The sequence below is a fragment of the Phragmites australis genome, chromosome 4, assembly GCF_958298935.1.
Source record: "Phragmites australis chromosome 4, lpPhrAust1.1, whole genome shotgun sequence".
Classification (NCBI taxonomy): Eukaryota; Viridiplantae; Streptophyta; class Magnoliopsida; order Poales; family Poaceae; genus Phragmites; species Phragmites australis.
The window spans coordinates 49,781,764-49,800,591 of record NC_084924.1 but is presented as its reverse complement, the minus strand read 5'-3'; the positions used below and the strand labels follow the sequence as shown (position 1 = coordinate 49,800,591).

The following is an 18,828-nucleotide window of genomic DNA, read 5'->3' as shown; positions in this document are numbered from 1 at the left end:
AATTGCCTCTGTGAGTAAATGACATACTGTACCAGCGTCCGATCTCCCATCTTGCAGGAATGGTTTTTCAGAATGTGAAGCCATGCCGACACTTATTGTCGCCCACATCTGAAGAGGGGCAAGCACGAAATGGAAAAACTGTCCTTAGAACGACAGTCAATCAGTTACTACACTGCACAGAGATTTCATTCAGTTGAGGCAGGCAGCTTCTCAACACACTTATTTTTTTCCTCGAACACGCAAGAGGACTGCGTGTCTTTGTATTAAAGAAGAAAGAAGTAACGGACATTACAACGCACACAACGAAAATGAACACCACTCACAAAACAGCACGAGACAAACACATACCATGAATCAGGCTTGAAGCCTGCAACCTAATCGACTTCTCGCGACATTGAAAGAGCTCTGGATTTTCCTTGATAGTGCTAGGTGCATTCTAGCAACTATGCTAGCCCCTTGGCACCTGTCAAGTACCACAACTTTGCTTTCTCTCTTGTGAAGCAAAGCACGACGGCTATGTCCTGTCGGCCCGCCTGGAACATACAATCGTTGTGATGTTTTCATATAGCCCAGGCGACTAGCATGATGAGGGAGTCCATACCCTTGCGCATGCTGTTGCCGACGCATGTTGTAGCCTGTTGCCACTAGTCGACGAAGATATTGTCTTGAGACCAAGGCGTATGATAATAAAGGCCAATATCTGTGAACACGGTGTACCAAACTTGGTGTGCGAGGACGTAGCTCGTAAGCAGGTGTTGCACAGTTGCGACACACTTGCAATCCACGAAAAGGAGGCTATGACTATCAAACGATATAACACGTTTGCAACACCATACGTTGAAAGAATTCATCCTGTGGTAAAACCATTATCCATGTAACTGCCAGCTTACCGCCACATCCAGACATAGTAGCATCGTTAGTTGTGAAATGGCTCCATCTTTTCTTCTTTCTGAATTCTGATCCACACAACAACTCTACCTTAGTCAAATCCAAATGAAAACAACATATTACCAATTTGAGGCCATATATGTTATTATTATGTTACAAGTTAAACCAAGTTAACTAGTGCACACTCTTTTCCATGCCAGAGGACTGAGGTGAGGAGATTCACTCTCCCCTTTCTGTTCGTCTTGGTCATGGACATTCTAGCTTGATTGTTGACCTTGTCCGGCGAGACAAGCGTGATTGACTCTACGGAACGCGGTTCAATTCTACACCGTTTCTCCCTTTACGCAAACGACGCGGTGGTGTTTTTATCACCAACCCAGCAGAACATCCAGGCTCACTTAGCCATTCTTAATTTTTTTGGGGTGTTGTCCAACCTTACGACAAACCTGGACAAAAGTGCTACCATTTCGATCTGTTGTGCTAAGATAGACATAAACATTATCAACGAGAACCTCTCATGCAGTTGCTCTTCCTTCCCCATTAAATACCTGGGTATTCTGCTCTCGACTAGCCGTCTCTACAAACCTCATCTGCAGCATTTGGTGCTGGCAGGCCAAGCTCATTTCCAAGCTAGGCAGGGCAACTTTGGTAAGGTCTATGCTCTCATCAGTCATCAACACCTTTGCACACCCTCATCTCCATTGCGGTACCACCTTGGGTCATAAAGTAAATCGACAAGATTAGAAAGGCCTTCTTGTGGGCAGGCGACAAAGCTATGACAGGTGGTTGGTGCTCCCTCTCCTGGCCTAGAGTCTGCCAACCCTTGGAGTATGGCAGCCTTGGCATCCAAGACTTGCGTTTGGTCGAGATTGCTCTCCGCCTCATATGGTTGTGGTGGTAGCGGAGTGGCTCTTCCAAACTGTGGGTAAATCTTCCTTTACATCATGACAAAGAAGTGGTCGCTCTTTTCAACGCCTCAACCAAATTCGAAGTTGGAAATGGTGGCTCCACTTTCTTCTAGACTAACTATTGGCTCAACGATTGTGCTATCAAAGTCGTTGCTCTTGATCTGTTCAGATGTGTGCATTCCAAAACCTCAAAGAAAAGAACGGTAAGGGAGGCATTGCAAGATCGCAGGTGGATAAGAGATATCACCGGTCCTCTGAGCTTACTAGCGATAGCACAATATGTACGGCTCTGAGGCAAACTCGAATTCGTCAGCTTGACCTCAGCCAATGACCGATTAATTTGGAAATGGAGAAGAACTAGCCAATACTCAGCTAAATCGATGTACCTAGCCATGTTTCAAGGTGCCATCCATTTCAAAGGTGTCAGATTAATTTGGAATACTTGGGCTCCCCGAAAAGTTAAGTTCTTTGGCTGGTTGGGGTTACATGGTCGGCTTTGGACGGTGGCGAGGCGACGATGTTTTGGACTTCAATCCGACGACTCCTGCACATATTGCTCTCGACTCCTTGAAACTACTGATCACTTGCTACTCTACTATACAGTGGCATGAGAGACCTGGTGGCGTATTCTTGGGATTCAAATTCCTATGACAATGTCCTCCCTCATCGACTGGTGGCATAAACTACGACAACAAATCGCTAAAGAGCTACGCAAGGGTTTGGACTCGCTCATCCACCTCACCTGCTGGCGAATTTGGCTTTCACGCAACGACATAATCTTCAACAATCACCGAATCTCTTCGGATCAACTGGTGGCTCTCATCAATGACGACTTCGTCTGATGGCGAGAGGCCGGAGCAAAGAATTTGATCGCCATCATGGAGCGGCTAAGATGCTTCGACACAATTGTCTAAATGTTTATGCCGGCTATGCCTAGTTGCCTCCTTTGCTTGTAATCTCTTAAGGAAACGAATACTGGTCTATGCCACCCCTTGACCCTGCGAGGGTCGTTGTATCAATTTCTGTAACTTTACTATTACTTCTTAATACAAAGATACACAACTCTCTTGCGTATTCAAGAGAACTAGTGCACACACCGCAACAACTTTCTACCACAATGATTATTTAGGATAAATCATCGTCCAACATGAAGATTGACAAGGCCACTGGGGATTTAAAGGTAACAAATTTAGGCACCACATCAGAGATAGCATTCACTTCAGGAGGGTCTTAACAATGGACTTGACATTCAGCTTCTTCAGGTCAGTGTAAGACTGACCGCAACCAACGAACATCACTGGGGCTCCAGATATGTAAACCATGGAAAGTGCTGCTCCAACCTGCATGGTTTTTCAAGTTTGTATCAGAGTACTGCAAAAGGGGTATCCATAATATTAATGATCTAGTGAAAGTTCAGACCTTGTCGTCAATGGTGTCAAAATTGGTGAGAAGGATACCATCGATCAATCTAGCAGTAGGAACAGCAGACAGGTCTGCCAATTTCTGTTCAACCAAAAAAAAATTGTTCAATGCAGTCAGTATACAAAACTAAATTCCATATGACTAATGAATATGCGTCATTCTATAATATAAGATACCTGGTTAAATTTAGTGAGCTGATCGACAGCATCATTTCCAACCAATGCTTCTCCAACAAACAAAACCAAATCTGGGCTGTTGAGATTGATGAGCTTGAAGAATGCTCTCATGAGTGGCTCATTATCCTGACAGATTCAATTAAACAGAATATGAAGGTAAGAGAAGCTATGAAAGCAAGATTACATTTTCCGATACAAGCACACAAAGATACTTAAAACATACAAACTAAACCACTTAACCTGCCTGCATACGTTCAGCAGTGTCAGCCAGAACAACATCTGATTTATTTCAGCTTGCTTCCTGAATACCTTCCTTTGCTACAACTGCTGGATCCTTTTCATAACCCTTCTCGAATATAGGTATCTGTGCACAATGCCATCATGTTAATTTCCATGTACAAATCATGCTTTTGGGAGAGAGAAAGACACATACAGCAGCAGCAGCAGCAGCAGCAACAGTATTTGTCCCAAACAAGTTAGGGTAGACTAGAGGAAGACACATAGTATAACTTAAAAACATAGCTTAATCCTCTGTAGAATTAGTGCAGCATAACAAAAGTTAATTACTAATTAAAAACAGCATATTCTCGCTCAGTATGTCAATAGTGTTTGGCGCGACCGATCCTCAATCGGGAGAGCAGACGGGAGGAGGAAGAAGGGGGCCGGCTCGGTCAGAGAAAAAAGGAGGCGTGGGGCGCTGGGCCGAAGAAGGGAAAGAGAAGCCGACGGCCCAGAAAAGAGAGAAGAGGGCCGGCCTTAGGCCGAGCTGCTTTCTCTCTTTTTTTTCCTTCTATCTATCTATCCAAAGAAAATAGTAATGTATTTATTTTCTCAATACTGCCGTCAGACGTATAGTGTTGACTGTTGATTTTACGAGTGCAAGTCTGATAAGGAAAAGGTGGAAAGAAATTACCCAATTGTACTCCAAAGGCATTGTCATCATGCCAGAGAGTTATAAATATGCGTTATGTCGAATTGTTTACCTCCTTTTCTTAAGTTATCTACAGTTATGTCCATCTCTACACATATTATTATTTTTTGTCCATTATTTTCATCATCCTACTCTGATAAGAATCCCCAAACTCGTCCAAAATATCCCAGTTTTCATTTTGCGAACAATGTAATGACAAAGTTCTTAAATATGGAACAGATTGGTGCAATTACGGTTTTCTTCCTTCTGGTGGTTGCATTTTATGCCTTCTTTGCACCATTTCTAGGGAAGCAAGTCCTAGAATATGTCACAATTGGTATCTATACTCCTGTGGTAAGCCTGCCGAACTGCACCTGCATTGTATTTCTTTGTCATAATTTAAAAGCAGTCGTTTGTGCTATGCATTTACAATTTCTACTTGTGGAAACTCTGTCAGAAGTATGCTGTTTTCATCCTAGTATAAACCCTGCAGATCCTGGGATCATGTCAAAGTTTGAGGATTGCTTCGTTGATGCACCTTTAAGTACTGCTTACTTACAGGGCACACATTTGCCAGCAAAAGTCGATGCTACGAATGGAACGAACTCCCCAACATCTACTTGTAGGACCTCTCTAGATGGGCGTTCTAACCATGGTGGTTTAGCTGCTGAAGATACGAATATATATCTAAGCTCACAATCGCCAAGAAGAAGCTCAAGGACCTGCTTACTTGCAAGGCTTATTTGTGCTTTATTTGTCAAGGAAGATTGCAGGAAATTTGATGATTCGGATAATCAAGTTGATGGAGAAGATGCCTTGTTTTGCACATTATGCAACGCTGAGGTGCATTCAATGTTTGAATCACACATCGGTTTTTGTCTCATCCTTAGTCAATAGGCCCTATCTGTCATAACCGCCACACGGCTTGGCTCAAAAGTGGAAACTTGTGTTAGCAGATCTTACTGATTTACCAAGATATATTTTCAGGTTCGCAAATTCAGTAAACATTGCAGAAGTTGTGACAAGTGTGTGGATGGATTTGATCCTCACTGTCGGGTATTTCTTACACAGAAACTGTATTTTCCTTCAATGTTTAATATGCATATCTCATGCTTGCATCTTTGTCAGTGGCTAAATAACTGCGCTGGAAGGAAGAAGTATTTCACATTTATTTCTCTGATGGCTACTAGTCTCCTCTGGGTCTGTAAACTGGCCTTACACAATCTCCATTTACTTACATATTTAGCATAGTAAATATTTTACAGCATGTAATATTTAGTTCAAGTGATTGCTAAACTTTTTTAATCTTCTGTATTACAGCTTGCTATTGAAATTGGAGTTGGCATTGCTGTTCTTGTTTCATGCTTTGCCAATAAGAATCCAGAGAGAATTATTCAAGACAAGTTTGAGAATGGTTAACCTCGTCCCGCCTTTGCTACCATTGTAGTAAGTTGTAGCAGAAATTGTCAATACTTTTAGTATAATCTAATTTTGCTACTAAATTATCAGATGTAATGATTATATTTCTAGAACTCTATACTTCTGTAAAGATTCCATTGTCATAATTTCCTGTTTCCATGTCTTAATTACTATACTAAATATGGATTGTCATAGTTTCCTGCTTCCATGTCTTAATTACTTCTGTAAAGATATGGATTGTCACCGATGCGGCAGGTCTCCACACCGGCCGGTAGGAGCTTCCCGGCGGCGGCCTTCGTCTCCAGGCATGCGCTGCTGCCCACTCCGGCACCGGTGGTGGCCATGTCCATCCCAGTTATCTCGATGCACAAGGGGCGTCAGGAGGACACCTTAACGCGAGCCAAGCGGTGCCTTGCGCAGCAATTTGGCATCCCTCTGCCCCCGGCAGTGCCATCTGCTGCCTCCCTTCAAGAGTTCAATGACACTTTCAAGAAGCCAACTCTCTCAGAAGAAGGTCATCGCCATTACAAAGCTCTTCTCTGAGCGCATCCCTAAGCCCGCACCAGCCATGGGCATTGGGCAGCATCCTAACTGCCTCCCGCTCCTAGTTTTTTTTTCCCGTTCCTATGTTAGGAAACGAGTGCATCGCTTTTTGGAATGTGCGTGGCTTGAATCAAGTTGCACGACGTAATGTTGTTCGTTCTATGGTGTCCGAGCACAGAATTTCGCTCCTCTATCTCGAGGAAACTACAATCAGTTTGGTGCAGCAAGTTCTGATGCAATTGGGATATAGTTGCCTACAATGTTATGTGATGAAGCATAAACATATTCTATTCATTGTTCTATAGTGTTGTGTGATGAAACCTACAGTGTTGTGTGATACAGCAAGTTCTGATGCAACTGATTAAGCGTAAACATAAGAATATGAGATCTAATATTGGAACAAGCAAATTGCAGTAGTTCAGCTGAGCAAATTAATATACTATACCAGGCAACTATTCTATTCATTCAAGCAAATTGGAATAACAAAATGTAAAGGAAAATCACGATTTTAGTACAATCCTAAAAGCCAATGCCAAAAAAGAACTCGGTAAATATGCGGCATCACATGGATGAAGTTATGTCGTGTGATATAAAAATAACAAGTCTAATAACGCAAGCTTGAAACAAAATTTGGCATAGGCTAACTTTAAAACTTTCTACTAGCAGATAATTGATCGTTCGGTAAAGTACTAGACTACTATGATTATGTAAAGCATCCTAAATCTGAAAAGTTTTTTGAACATAACATCAACACTAGCAGCAAACTTGATTGTTCGGAAAGAACAAGGCTAACATGATACACTAAAGGGCTTGTATATATGACACCTGAGTGATTAACTAAAGCATCAAATCGTCAAAAATTTGTGAACCAAAACATCTAGAACTGGTGTCAAATTGACTATTCAGAAAAAGTACCAGCCTCTAATTTTTGATCATATCAGTCAATTAGAGATAAATAAAAGCACAACATAGAGGCTAAAACAGGTATGAAACTCTTAGTAAAAGAATTGGTTTACTACCTAACCCTCTTTAAACATGAGCAGTTGAGCTAAATGCAAATGAGAAAATACCAGATCTGATACGCAAAATCAATCTACTACCTATAGAAACATTTTGCTTATTTTAGACTAAGGGATTCGCTTAACAATTACATCGTGGGGGGGGGGGGGATCACCACCGAATGAATTAATCTCTCCTTTTTTTATCGGAATGACAAGGAAAAGTACACTAGAGAGAACATAGAGAATGAAAAGCAAGGCAAAAGAAGAAAAAGCTGAATGCTGAAAGCTCCATGTCCATGGTGAGGCAAGCTATGTCAGCGTTCGACAGTCATGCCAATGATTCGGTGGCGGGATCAGCCGTTTCTGGTCGTGCGTGACACCTCTTCGCACCCCGTCAACCAACACCAAGCCTGGATTGGCTTCATCACCATGTCACTGCGTGAATCTCGTTAGTGGCGTGGAGCTCGATCTGCCGCCACCGTGCTTGCCTAGGTCGCTCTTCCTTGACCCCCTGCAACAGCAAGGTCTCACTCGGACGACGAAGAGCCGATCCCGCGGGTAAGAGCTCGCTCCCTATGGCGCAGAGCTCGATCTCACGCAGAGGAGCTCGACACCGGCAATGAGGAGTCGATACCGCGCGTAGGTGCTCGATCTCACGGAAGAGCAGTCAAGGTTGGTGACGCTACACATGCTGGAGGCCATGCCCCAGAATCCTTCGTGCCATGTCGACAGGTCATCGCCTTGGGCGGAGAGAGAGATTTGGGTGGTGTCGACTTGAGCGAAGGTAACGAGGGAGAGAGAAAATGGCACCGCTGAGGTGTGCAGGCGTAGAGGCTAAATAATACTACATGCTTGGAAACAAGTTTTGACTTGTTTTAATTATCTACTGTAGTTTCCTTGTGCTCGTGGATGCCAGGCCAGCATTATTGACTTGTTGCCGTTCTTGGGCGCCCCTGGTCATGTCTCATGCATTGTTGAACCGTCACATCAGATCAGAGCAAAGAAAACTGCTACTACTAGTATATAGTATACTCATTCCTGTATTGTTGACCATTTCATTAACATCAATCAGCACATGAAATTACTACTCCGTACTATACTAACAGTTTGACTGGTCTTATTATCTCAAGGGAAGAGCTCAGAGTTTCTAAACTACTCTTATCTCAGGTAAATACGTTGTGCACGATAAATACTCTGCTTTGGCTTGGGTCCCCGTCCAATCCTGTGGTTCTGAATCTCATCAGGAAACACCACTCTTGCGAGCACAACACACTGGTGCTTCAAATTACGGTTTCTCAACATACAGCTCTGTCCAGGAGAATTCAGTTTCAACAAAACAAAAAAAAAAATGATGACGCGGAGTTTATCAGATGTTTCTCAGACACTAATCTTCAGATTCGGTGCCGATACTGATGTGATTTCTACGAACATAGGGGGCCTTTCCTGTGCATCCAAGCCACCTCCAACACACACACACACAAAACAGCTTTCTCGTTGTCGGCAAGAGGATGATGGCATATTATCATGGGGCTCTATGGGCCCAACAAGTGAGAGCATTTATCTTGGCAAAAGCAGAAATGACCCACATATGCAACACAGTGGCTCTCAATCAACATCTGCACGCTGTCCCAGCTGGCTTTTCCAAAGCAACAAAGTGGAAAATAATGACAACGACTAAATCTCTTGAATCTTCTATCACACAACTTAAATGTACGGCTACGATCAGTGGGTTAGTGCCATCATATATACAAGGACAACCTCACAAGATGCCAAGTACAAAACACTGACTAAAATCATCATCAAAGATCAAATTTTCAATTGCAATCGAGCCTTTTTGACGTTGCTTACTGCACCAGAGTTGTGCCTTGCAAAAGCCCGTCTGATAAATTTTCAAGTTTTCACCAATACCTGCCTTCCGGATCATGGTCAAAATTCACCCTTTGTCTAAGGTCAAAATTCTTATACAGATCAGAAGAAATCTAACACTATTAGCACTAAGCTATAAGCAACCGCGCCAGAATTCTCAACAGGGAAACCCAGAGTACAATATTACATAAACAAAGAACTGCTTTTGGACTCAACTTCCTACAACTCCCAGAGATACTTTGGTGATTCACAACAGCCTAGCTATCTAATACATGTACTTCTCGATCACCTTCCGAGGAAAACATACTGCTGGTTGAGTTAAATAACCTAAGCCACCACACGCGATGGCTTGACATCTATCTCACTTGATCCATCCTGTTCCACTGCAGTGCAGGATGCAAATTCTGGATTGGAGCCTTCAATGGATGGAGTGCTCCCGTTGTCCTTAGAACTGGGTTGATGGGAACTCCCATCACCAACAGTAACCTGAGACTTGGGGCAACGTGCGCTCCCAATGCTAACTGTGACCTGAGAATTAGTGTTATTTGTGCTCTCATCGTAAACAGTAACCTGAGAATTGGCATTATTTGTGCTCCCATTGCCAAGGGTAACCTGAGAACAGGGGTAATGAGTGCTCCCGCTGTCAACAGCAACCAGAAAATTGGGGTAATGTGTGCTCCCAGTGCCAATGTAAACCTGAGAATTGGGTAAAGGCGTGATCCCATTGCCAATGGCAACATGAGAATTGGGGTAACATGCAATGATCTTAGGTGTCGTGTTTGGCCGGAAAGCATCATTGAAAAAGCTTCCAACAATTGCCTGCATGGTGTACATTAACTTAGCTATGATCTACAGTTGTCACCTATACATTTCATGGAGGCATAAAACAGATAACAGAAATAGATGAATGTAGCAACTAAGCAACTACATAGTTTCACATGATTCTTCCCATGATAAAACACGAAAGAAGTTTATGCACTAAAAAACCTGTTTGCAATAATTTCCATGGATTGCTGTATGAAAGTCAGAACATCAGAAAGCACCTGTACAGGTGTTGCAGCTATGAGAGGTCCAGCTATAATGCCACCGACCACAGAACAATCAGCACAAGCAAGGGTCACAGATAAGCATCCAAATCCAGGGGCATCAGATGTCAAAATGGATCCAAACGCACGAATGATTTCTAAAGGACCCTGCAAAAAAAGGAGTTAACACTACATCAACATATCAACATTTTTTTCACAAGAACTTACTCAATTAAACAGCTAAGACTCACCCGTGGAAAAATAGCCCTCAATAATCACATAATCATAGCTAACTTAACTACTACAAGAACTGGAACATCCTCACCCCATGGTAGCTTTCTTTTAGTAATCTCACATCTAGCTATCTATTTTTCCAAACAGTCCTTGATACCCACAATTCTTGATAGCTAAACTGATTCTATGCTAAATGAGCAATGGGACAGAAGAAAGGTTAAACCTTGGGCATGTGAACTTTTTAAAGGGACTAAAAGATTAAACCTTGTGATTTAAGATGGCACTGGATGAGTGGAGTAGATTTGCATCCTGAACGGCCCCGAGCACTGAAAGAACACAGACGACCTTCCCATTTATTTGCGAGACCTCCACAATCCTTGATACGATATCCTGCACAATCATTTTTCAGATAATGCAAAAATGGTGATAACAGGAACAGACTTAGGTAGCTAAAAAGACACAGGTGCAGCAAATAAGCATACCTCTCCCACATCTATGTTGAGCACGTGCGGCTGGAGCCCACCCAATTGGCACTGTCCTGCCCACAACGACACACCAAACTTCAGCAAAATGCTAAGCAAAGAACAAATAAGGCACCAAAGCGTAGGACTCAGCATAGGAAGCTTCACCGTGAGCAGCCAGCGCCGCCGGTGCCCGTGCGGGCGGAGAGAGGGGGAACCCCGGCGGCGGGAGGAGGCGGTCGCAGTAGCGTGGGCGTCCCCGCCGCCGCTTCTCGGGTATCTGTAGCTGCAGCGGAGGAGGAGGAGGAGCGGCGGGTATTGGCGGCGGCGGGTCGAGGCGGGTGCGCATGGCCCGCACAAAGGGGGAAGGGGCCCGCAGGCTGTGGAAACCGGAGGGCCACTCCATTGCTCGGCCTAAAACCCTAGCAGCGGAGGCGGTGGAGGGAGACGGCGACATGGCGGCGCCACCAATCTCCTCTTCTCTTTCCCTCTTCATCTTTATTTCTTTTCTTTTTTTTTTCTTTTTGAATTTTTTGTTTTGCTTCTGGGATGACTGAATGGGACCATATAAATATATATATAGTACGGCCGCTCCAAAAATAGATGTTATCTTAACTGACAGATAGACACTACTTGAATAAGTCTGTATGGTACGTACTTCGGTTATAAATACCTATCATTTTAATTAAGATTTCATTAATTTTTTAAAATTTTGACTACAAAATATTAATTTGAAAACATAAAAATAACATTAGTATATTTTTATTAGATATTATAATCGTATTTTAATAAAAAATAATAGTCAAAGTTGCATGCTAAAGATGTGAAAAGTTAAAAGTGGCAAATATTTATGACCGAATAAGTATGATCTTTTAGATAAGATCTTGTCAAACTTTTTAAATTTTAACTATCAATAATTTTTAATCTGGGATTTCACAGAAAGTGCAGGTTGCAGCAGCGAAGAATTGTCCGCTTCACTTCATTTCACTCTGGTCATCTTGATCATTCTTGTCTGCTTCAACTTTCTGCACCTTGTCCACTGCTAATGCTTGCGTAAAAAAAACAGGGAATTTACTTTGTGCCTGGCCTACTCTATCTTACACAATTCCAACTGAACCAGATTAATTCTGAGAAGTGAAAGGAAAAAAGAGGATTGTGCAGGGAACAAAGGAGAGCAAAGCGGGCACATGGCTCCAGAGTCCAGAGGATCCGGTTTGAGGCTTTCTTCATTTGTGGTCAGAGGCACCAGATCTGGGTCAACATAGTCCACCATCTCCAACTGTTCTTTTATTCTTTTGCATCCATCCATCCATCTAGCAAATTCTCTGTAGAAAACAAAGATTGCTTCTTTCTTACATTGGTTGTAGGGAACCAACAAAAAAAGCATGCACAACAACCCTACAAACGAGTTCATTTTGCACACAACCAACTCACTGAAACAACAAATTTTCATGGGTTGCTCACTACTCAATACTGAGCAAGAACCCCAGTTGAAAATATGCAGAACTCGGTCTCGATGTGTGTGCAACATCTTTGTACCGCCAAAGCTCCAGCTTCCATAGAGGACAGGTCAGGTTCCAATCAGCCAAATTTTCCAGAATTTTCAGTCAACTCATAGGATTCTGCAATGCAACAAACATGAACGAACACGCAAGATCCCGACAACATTTTGCACTGCCTTAACTCCTAGCTCGTGGCCTAACCCCAACGCTGTTAAACAAATCGCCATGCATAGTTACAACACCAAGGACTTCGCTGTGCACAACTGGAATGGGCACTCCATTCCACAAAGCTTAACAGTAGACTAATGGACAAAACTGTCAGTTCCAATGTGCCTTCAGTTCAAAATTTCAAAATGAATTGCAAATTTGAAATGCACAATCAGAATGAACACTATGCTCAGATATAGGAAGCTAGCAAATTGTTTGAAGTGATGTTACGTACAGAAGCGATGGCCAGCTGTTTTTATCTATATTCTTCCTGTTGGAAAATGGAACTGCCTTCTAAAATTTTCTTCTATTCGACATTTCAACAGTACATTATGACCTTACTGACTAGAAACTACATGCAACCTCCATCATTATGAACAAGATAAATTTGCCCCTTTAATAAGAAATATGAACATGAAGCCAAATCATGACTGTTAAACAATGTTACACACGATGAGAACCACAGGTTTTTATTATATTTTCCCCAGGGTTCTTCATGCTTCAACTGCGCACTCCCTATACTCTTCCAATGGGAGAAAAAGGCGGATCGAGAACAACAGATGTAGGTGCCTTTTCTCTCCTCTTCTTTGACTTCTTCTTCTCTTCCGCCGAGACTGCCTCAATTAGGTTCCTCACATCCTCCTCAAGGAGCATCTTGAGTGAGCTGGAGTACAACTTGTGCTTGCCCTTCTCGATAGTGATGGCCATTGAAGCTTCAGAATAGTGCAACATAGACATGCAAACTGAGAATGCCTGTAATGCTGATAACCGCGCATGGAAATCCACCAAAAACTGTCCTTTCCCATTGGCCTTCATGGAAAAGGCAGGGAGCTCTTCTTTTCTACCCTGTTTGAACAATGAGTGCACATGAAAACTATTCTTGTTTGTAGTAAGATTAATATATGAATGGTCTAGAGTCCATAAGCATATACTCGTCAGTAAAATGAGCTTTAGGGCCCAGCGTCGTGCTTGTTGTGCTTAACTTTTACAGTAAGTTTGCAAAGGCCTAAATTATTGAGTTTCTAGGCTATAAGACAATAAACAAGCTTGAAAGGTATATGCCTAAGCCGGTCATATGGTTACCGAATGAGTTTTATACCTAGAGAGAACAACTGCAATATAACAAGTGGATCTGAAAATAATTGTCCTGAACAGCAAAGATGACTGTTTACTCCTATAAGACATTTTTATCATTTTTGGATTGGCTTTTGGGGCATCTCAGTATCCACAGAAACCCGATATGTGCATAACCATAAAGTAAATTACTGAAAGAAAAATACATTAAGATAGAGACTATATAGTATACCTGAACGAAGAGCTCCATAGGATGTTTCCCATTTATCCTTATAGACTCGGTCCAGTTACTATCATATGCATTACCAAGGACAACAATGGGACAAGCCATGTCCCATCCACCACAATCACAGCCTCCACCATACCTCCATCTATCTAGCAAGGGTGACGGGCTGGCTTCATTGTCGCTTGGTAAACCATGCAGTCCACTATGTGTAACCACTTTGACAGTACAAGGAGATGAACCATTCTTCATTTCTTTGGACTTATCTTTATTAAACGGGACCTGGATTACAGTTGCTGCAATCTCTAAATGAGGATAAAGATCTTCTTCAGACCATGGGCAAGATGTTGATACATCTGAGTTATTTCTTGCATTCTTTTGCTGGTCCATCAGATTAATCCTCTTAGGAGATTCACCAGAGATTGATTTGTCAACGACCCTGCACGATGTCGGTTGAGTGGTCTCTATACATTGAGTCTTCTCCTCAACACTCCGCCTTGCATGAGCAATATCGTATGAAACAAACTCGGTAACGACGGAGTTATTCACTGCACCATCTTTTCCAACTTCAGAGCATAAATAGGAAGAAACCTGCACCTGGCCTACAATTGGGGGTGAACACCAACCACCATCTTTGGAGATCCTTCCAGCAGCGCTTGATCGTTTACCACCACTATGGAAGGTGTATATAGAGTTCAACTCATTCCCAGCTTTCCAACTCCTGGCAGAAATGGATTCTTCAGGGCCCTCGACACAAAATTCGAAAACCTGTACACCATTTCTTGAATCCAATTTAAGAACCGCTTGAAGATGAGCAGGTGACAAAGCAGATGTGATATGTTTTATTTCTCCATTTGGCTGGCAATTGGATGCTTGTTCAGTTCTTGAAAAATCACTCAGCAATGATTTGCGGTATATGGAATTTTTCCTGCTAACTGGCACAGTTATAGAGTTGGAGTCTCCCTTTTCCATGAGAGATGGGCTCCTATGAGATTTGGACTTCATGATAGGGTCCAGAATCTTTTTGAAGGGGCTTGATCGAACTTTAACATTGTTCTTTATGCCATGGTGAACACTTTCAGATGGGCGGGTATCATCAAAGGAGCTTACTTTCGCCGACATGGACTTGGAACTGCTCCTTGAATCTCTCTCCCTCTCACCACAGTTACTCTCACTGGGACATCCACTGGTCTTGTGTTGGTAATTTGCTTCTCCACTGGTGTTGTGTTGGTAATTTGCTTCTCCACTGGTGTTGTGTTGGTAATTTTCTTCTCCACTGGTCTTGTGTTGGTAATTTGTTTCTGTACCTTTACCTGATTCAACGTCTAGCAAGTGAGGAGCTGCATTTCTGCAGGGGCCCTTTGTGAGCTCTTTCTCAAGAGAAATCTCAGAGAAACCATCACCTCCATCATTTTTCAACAAGGTACTGTCCAAGCGTGGTCGGTCTAGCTTAATATTCTCTTCAGGAAGCTCTCGGAAGGAAAGATCAAGGAAGTCCTTCGATGCTCGTTGAATCCTACGAGTAGTTTCCATAGAAGACTTAGGCCCTGACCTCCGGTTCTGGTGGGGATGCAGATAAGCTCCACTTGTGCTAGGCTGAGAGGATGAGTCAACAATATCAAAGGACAGAAACGCATCCCCATCAAATGCAGAATCTATTTTCCTCCTGCCCTCCTGGATTTTTCTGATTCTGCTAATTTCACTAGAGCTCTGGTACATAGAACCACGCTTCCCCACAATGCTTGGTTCCGTGTTTGTCTTGCGGCTTCTTGTTGGCAAGCTCTTGCAGTGGAAATTTGGGATGCGGTCTAGGCGTAACTCCCCTGAATTGCTCTCTGAGCCTTTCAACTGACGGTATCTGCAGTTTCGACTCTCATTTTCTTCATTGATACAGCAAGGGGACTGCAATATTTCAGGACCTCCTCCCATTCTAGAGAGATTCTCGCATTTCAAGCCAGCATCTTGCCCCATAGATGAAACCTACCATGTGAGCACGTGTTGTAAAATTAGGCTCCGTGAAATGTGATGCAGAGCATAGCCAAAAGTGGGGATGCGCACACATTAATTTCGATGGCGAAGTCCTCTAAACATATACATTTGTTTTAGAAGAAGCATGCACATTGTAAAAAAAAACTAAAAGTAGAATTTGAGATATAAAAATAGTAGAATACTCTACACAAAGATAGTTAAGAACAAAGGAAGCAAGTGGCATCAGTTATCCAACTCTGAATTCTCAAGCACGATGGACAACCATTGAGCACCAAAATAGGCCAAAATAAGCACACACAAAAAAGGAAAGAATGAGCAGCATATACATCAGATCTCTTGTTCTATTTGAAGACAAAGACGTATCGAATAGAACCAAACGGAAAGATAGAGTAAAACGATGAACTCAAAATTCAAGATGCTCCCAATGTGCTCCAAAACACAGAAACAAGTTTTCTTTCTCCCTTTGGACGAAAGAAATCAGGCTGTGTAGTGTATACACCAGATCTCAACACAGAAGGAAAAAAATTACCAAACAAATGCTTGAAAAACAGGCAAACAGTTACTGCTGACAAACCCAAAGACATTTTTTTGTCGCTCAAATAATCTCAGGACTTGTAAGCAGTACAAAGACCACGCCATTTTTAGCTCCAAATAAACCTGTTACATTAAGCGAAAAAATCCCATCTTTCGTCACGGAAGGCCAGGGACACTCAGATTTCCGCACCCAAATCGTATTATGACAACCATAAATCTCGTCTCTGTGAAAAATCCCAGCCGTACTAGCACATCTGCAGCACCTCGCAGACACAACAACAAAAAAAATCCCATCTTTGCCGCCGAAACAGCCCCAGGATCCCACCTCCCTCAAATCCCTAACTCAACACTTGAGACATTGCAAAGAACAGCTAAATCCTCTGCAATCTAGCAGCACTCCGAAAGTAATAGAACCAAGAAGCGCCATTACCTGGGAGAAGGTTGCCGCCGGGAACCAGATCAACACGCCAAATGGGGAGAGATTCTCCTCTCTTGCTCACCTCCCCCTCATGGAGCAGAAGGACATGGGGGGCCAGTGGAGACGCTGGTGCTCCTCTACCACTGCTCTTAGCGGCTGAGGTATACTAATTCCAACATTAAAAGTAACCTGTTTGGGCTGAGGCGAAAGCAGAGGGAGAGGGAGAGAGAAAAGAAAACGGAGGTACAGTTTGGGAAGAGTGATGGGTAGCAGTAGAGCGTCGCTCACCGGGTCTCCAGGGATCTTCTCCGGCCGCCGCTCATTAGATTAGCATTAGACCACCTAATGATTAGTAGTAATTAGCGCCTTTATCAAATGCTAGGCAGAGGGTGGTAATGCTGAATAATTATTAGAATAATTTGACGACGATGGGAGGATTTACCGTTTTGCCCTCCTTGTGCTCAATAATAATTATTGTTGTTGCACTAGAAATTCTTTTTCCACGCCCTGAGGTATAATAATTCTTCTTCTTTGATTCTCTATATTTTTCCACATGTGATTTTTAGACCCATGCATACACAAAGAAATGCTAAAATAAAAAAAGAAAATGATGGAGAATATCCCCAAAACAAAGTTCAGTTTTGGAGGATAAGCAATCTCCTGATTGATTAATTATACGGGTGTAAGAGTTAGGCTACAGGAGAATATATGATGATTAAGTACGTACTAGCTTGGTTGGACATGATGACTTGCATGGCTAATTAATTAAAGCTAGCGGTGTGTGTCATCAACCTTTTTCTCTCTGTCTGTTTTGTCACTGAATTAATTGTGAAGTTGCTTACTAGAATACTCCATATTTCTTCTGAACAACAACCAGCCGGTTGGTTGGTCGGTTCAGTTTGGTACGACTACACTTGACTTGAGCAATGCATGCAACCGGTTGGTTGCATTGGCTGGAAAAAACAGATAGGCTGTGATTGGTTAAGTGGCCAACCCCCACAACCAGGTTTGTGCAATGCAACCAGTCTGATCGTGTTTGATGCATGACTAGTCTCCTAACATCATCTCCAAGGGATTCTTGTTTGGGATTTAAATTCTTTCATAAAAGGATTTTCGTTTTTTCAGCACTCTAACGATTTTCTTTCACGGTTCATGTCCCGAAGTGATTCCTAATATCATTCCCTTCAAGACAGGATTCTCTCCTTTCCCTTCACGAATCCCTTCAAAAGAAAGTTGTTAAAGATGAGAGAAAATAAAAAGAATAAGAACGGAGAGGAGAATCAGGAAGAGAACAAAATGAAAAAAATATGATCATCTCCAGTATAGATGCTTTAAGACCATCTCCAGTATAGATGCTTTAATAGGTGCCGAACCAGTTTTCATTACAAGTAGGATAAGTAGGGTAATTATTTAGTAGCATCGATGAAAAATGTGCTTGCCCTGGATAGAGGTGATTTATACAGGAGCTTGATGGCGTGGCTCTGTTTAGGCAGTCCTATAAACACTTCTGCATTTGAGATACCCTAAGTCAGGCTCGGCTAAAGTAAAATACCCCTAAGCTAGGCTGGCTAGTACGATTTCTTGAGTTTTCTCCTTTTTCATGTTATGATTTTACCCTCTTATGTTGCTATTTGCTATGCTATGTGTCTTACTCTTCCGTCCATGTTAATTTGTCATATGTTTCTAACCATTTGAACTTATCATATTTGTTGATGCTTGGAAATCCCTTGCTTGCGTATTCCTGTTGCCTATACTTGTAGATCTGAAAAATGATTCATATGATGTTGAAGTGCTATAGATATGACGAATGCGGATCCATTTTTGAGCTTTAGTACATGATCGATAATGAATGTGCTTGTCTGTCGGAGGATCAACTCCTATCGCAGGGATCCCGAGAGACCCCTTTTTAGAGATTCGGCCGGGGGATGATCCTGAATAAGTTTGTCGGAGAAATAAATGAAAGTGAACGTAAATGCGACGACCGGTAGTGGAGGGATGATTGACCTAGTGCAAAGAGAAATAAATGCA

The 18,828-nt window shown here is 42.5% G+C and overlaps 2 protein-coding genes across 3 annotated transcripts; both read right to left on the bottom strand.

Moving 5' to 3' along the window:
• Positions 1 to 9,125: 9,125 nt before the first annotated feature.
• Positions 9,126 to 11,458, bottom strand: LOC133917139 (AT-hook motif nuclear-localized protein 2-like). Of its 2 annotated transcripts, none has more exons than XM_062361137.1 (5): positions 11,022 to 11,458; positions 10,875 to 10,930; positions 10,657 to 10,782; positions 10,177 to 10,326; positions 9,126 to 9,829 (listed from the first exon to the last, which is right to left on the bottom strand). In XM_062361137.1, exons 1-5 carry the CDS (start codon positions 11,347 to 11,349, stop codon positions 9,461 to 9,463), a joined length of 1,029 nt encoding a protein of 342 aa, XP_062217121.1. In that variant the 5' UTR covers positions 11,350 to 11,458; the 3' UTR covers positions 9,126 to 9,460. The 2 variants fall into 2 exon arrangements, with proteins under 2 accessions (XP_062217121.1, XP_062217120.1); XM_062361136.1 differs by having other exon boundaries at positions 9,126 to 9,952; positions 11,022 to 11,451.
• Positions 11,459 to 12,758: 1,300 nt separating this feature from the next.
• LOC133917138 (uncharacterized) lies at positions 12,759 to 17,081 on the bottom strand. The gene is made up of 3 exons (XM_062361135.1): positions 16,813 to 17,081; positions 13,869 to 15,839; positions 12,759 to 13,408 (listed from the first exon to the last, which is right to left on the bottom strand). The coding sequence occupies exons 2-3, from the start codon at positions 15,828 to 15,830 to the stop codon at positions 13,079 to 13,081; spliced, it is 2,292 nt and encodes a 763-aa protein (XP_062217119.1). The 5' UTR covers positions 15,831 to 15,839; positions 16,813 to 17,081; the 3' UTR covers positions 12,759 to 13,078.
• Positions 17,082 to 18,828: the final 1,747 nt, after the last annotated feature.

Bases quoted from the DNA above. Each gene is read 5' to 3' on its own strand.
- LOC133917139 (XM_062361136.1), bottom strand. From the start codon at position 11,349: ATGAAGAGGGAAAGAGAAGAGGAGATTGGTGGCGCCGCCATGTCGCCG. The intron at 10,931-11,021 runs GTGAAGCTTCCT...CGTTGTGGGCAG, and splicing joins GGCGGCGCTGGCTGCTCACG to GACAGTGCCAATTGGGTGGG. The intron at 10,783-10,874 runs GTATGCTTATTT...ATGATTGTGCAG, and splicing joins TCAACATAGATGTGGGAGAG to GATATCGTATCAAGGATTGT.
- LOC133917138 (XM_062361135.1), bottom strand. From the start codon at position 15,830: ATGGGGCAAGATGCTGGCTTGAAATGCGAGAATCTCTCTAGAATGGGA. The intron at 13,409-13,868 runs GTATACTATATA...TTGTTCAAACAG, and splicing joins CTATGGAGCTCTTCGTTCAG to GGTAGAAAAGAAGAGCTCCC.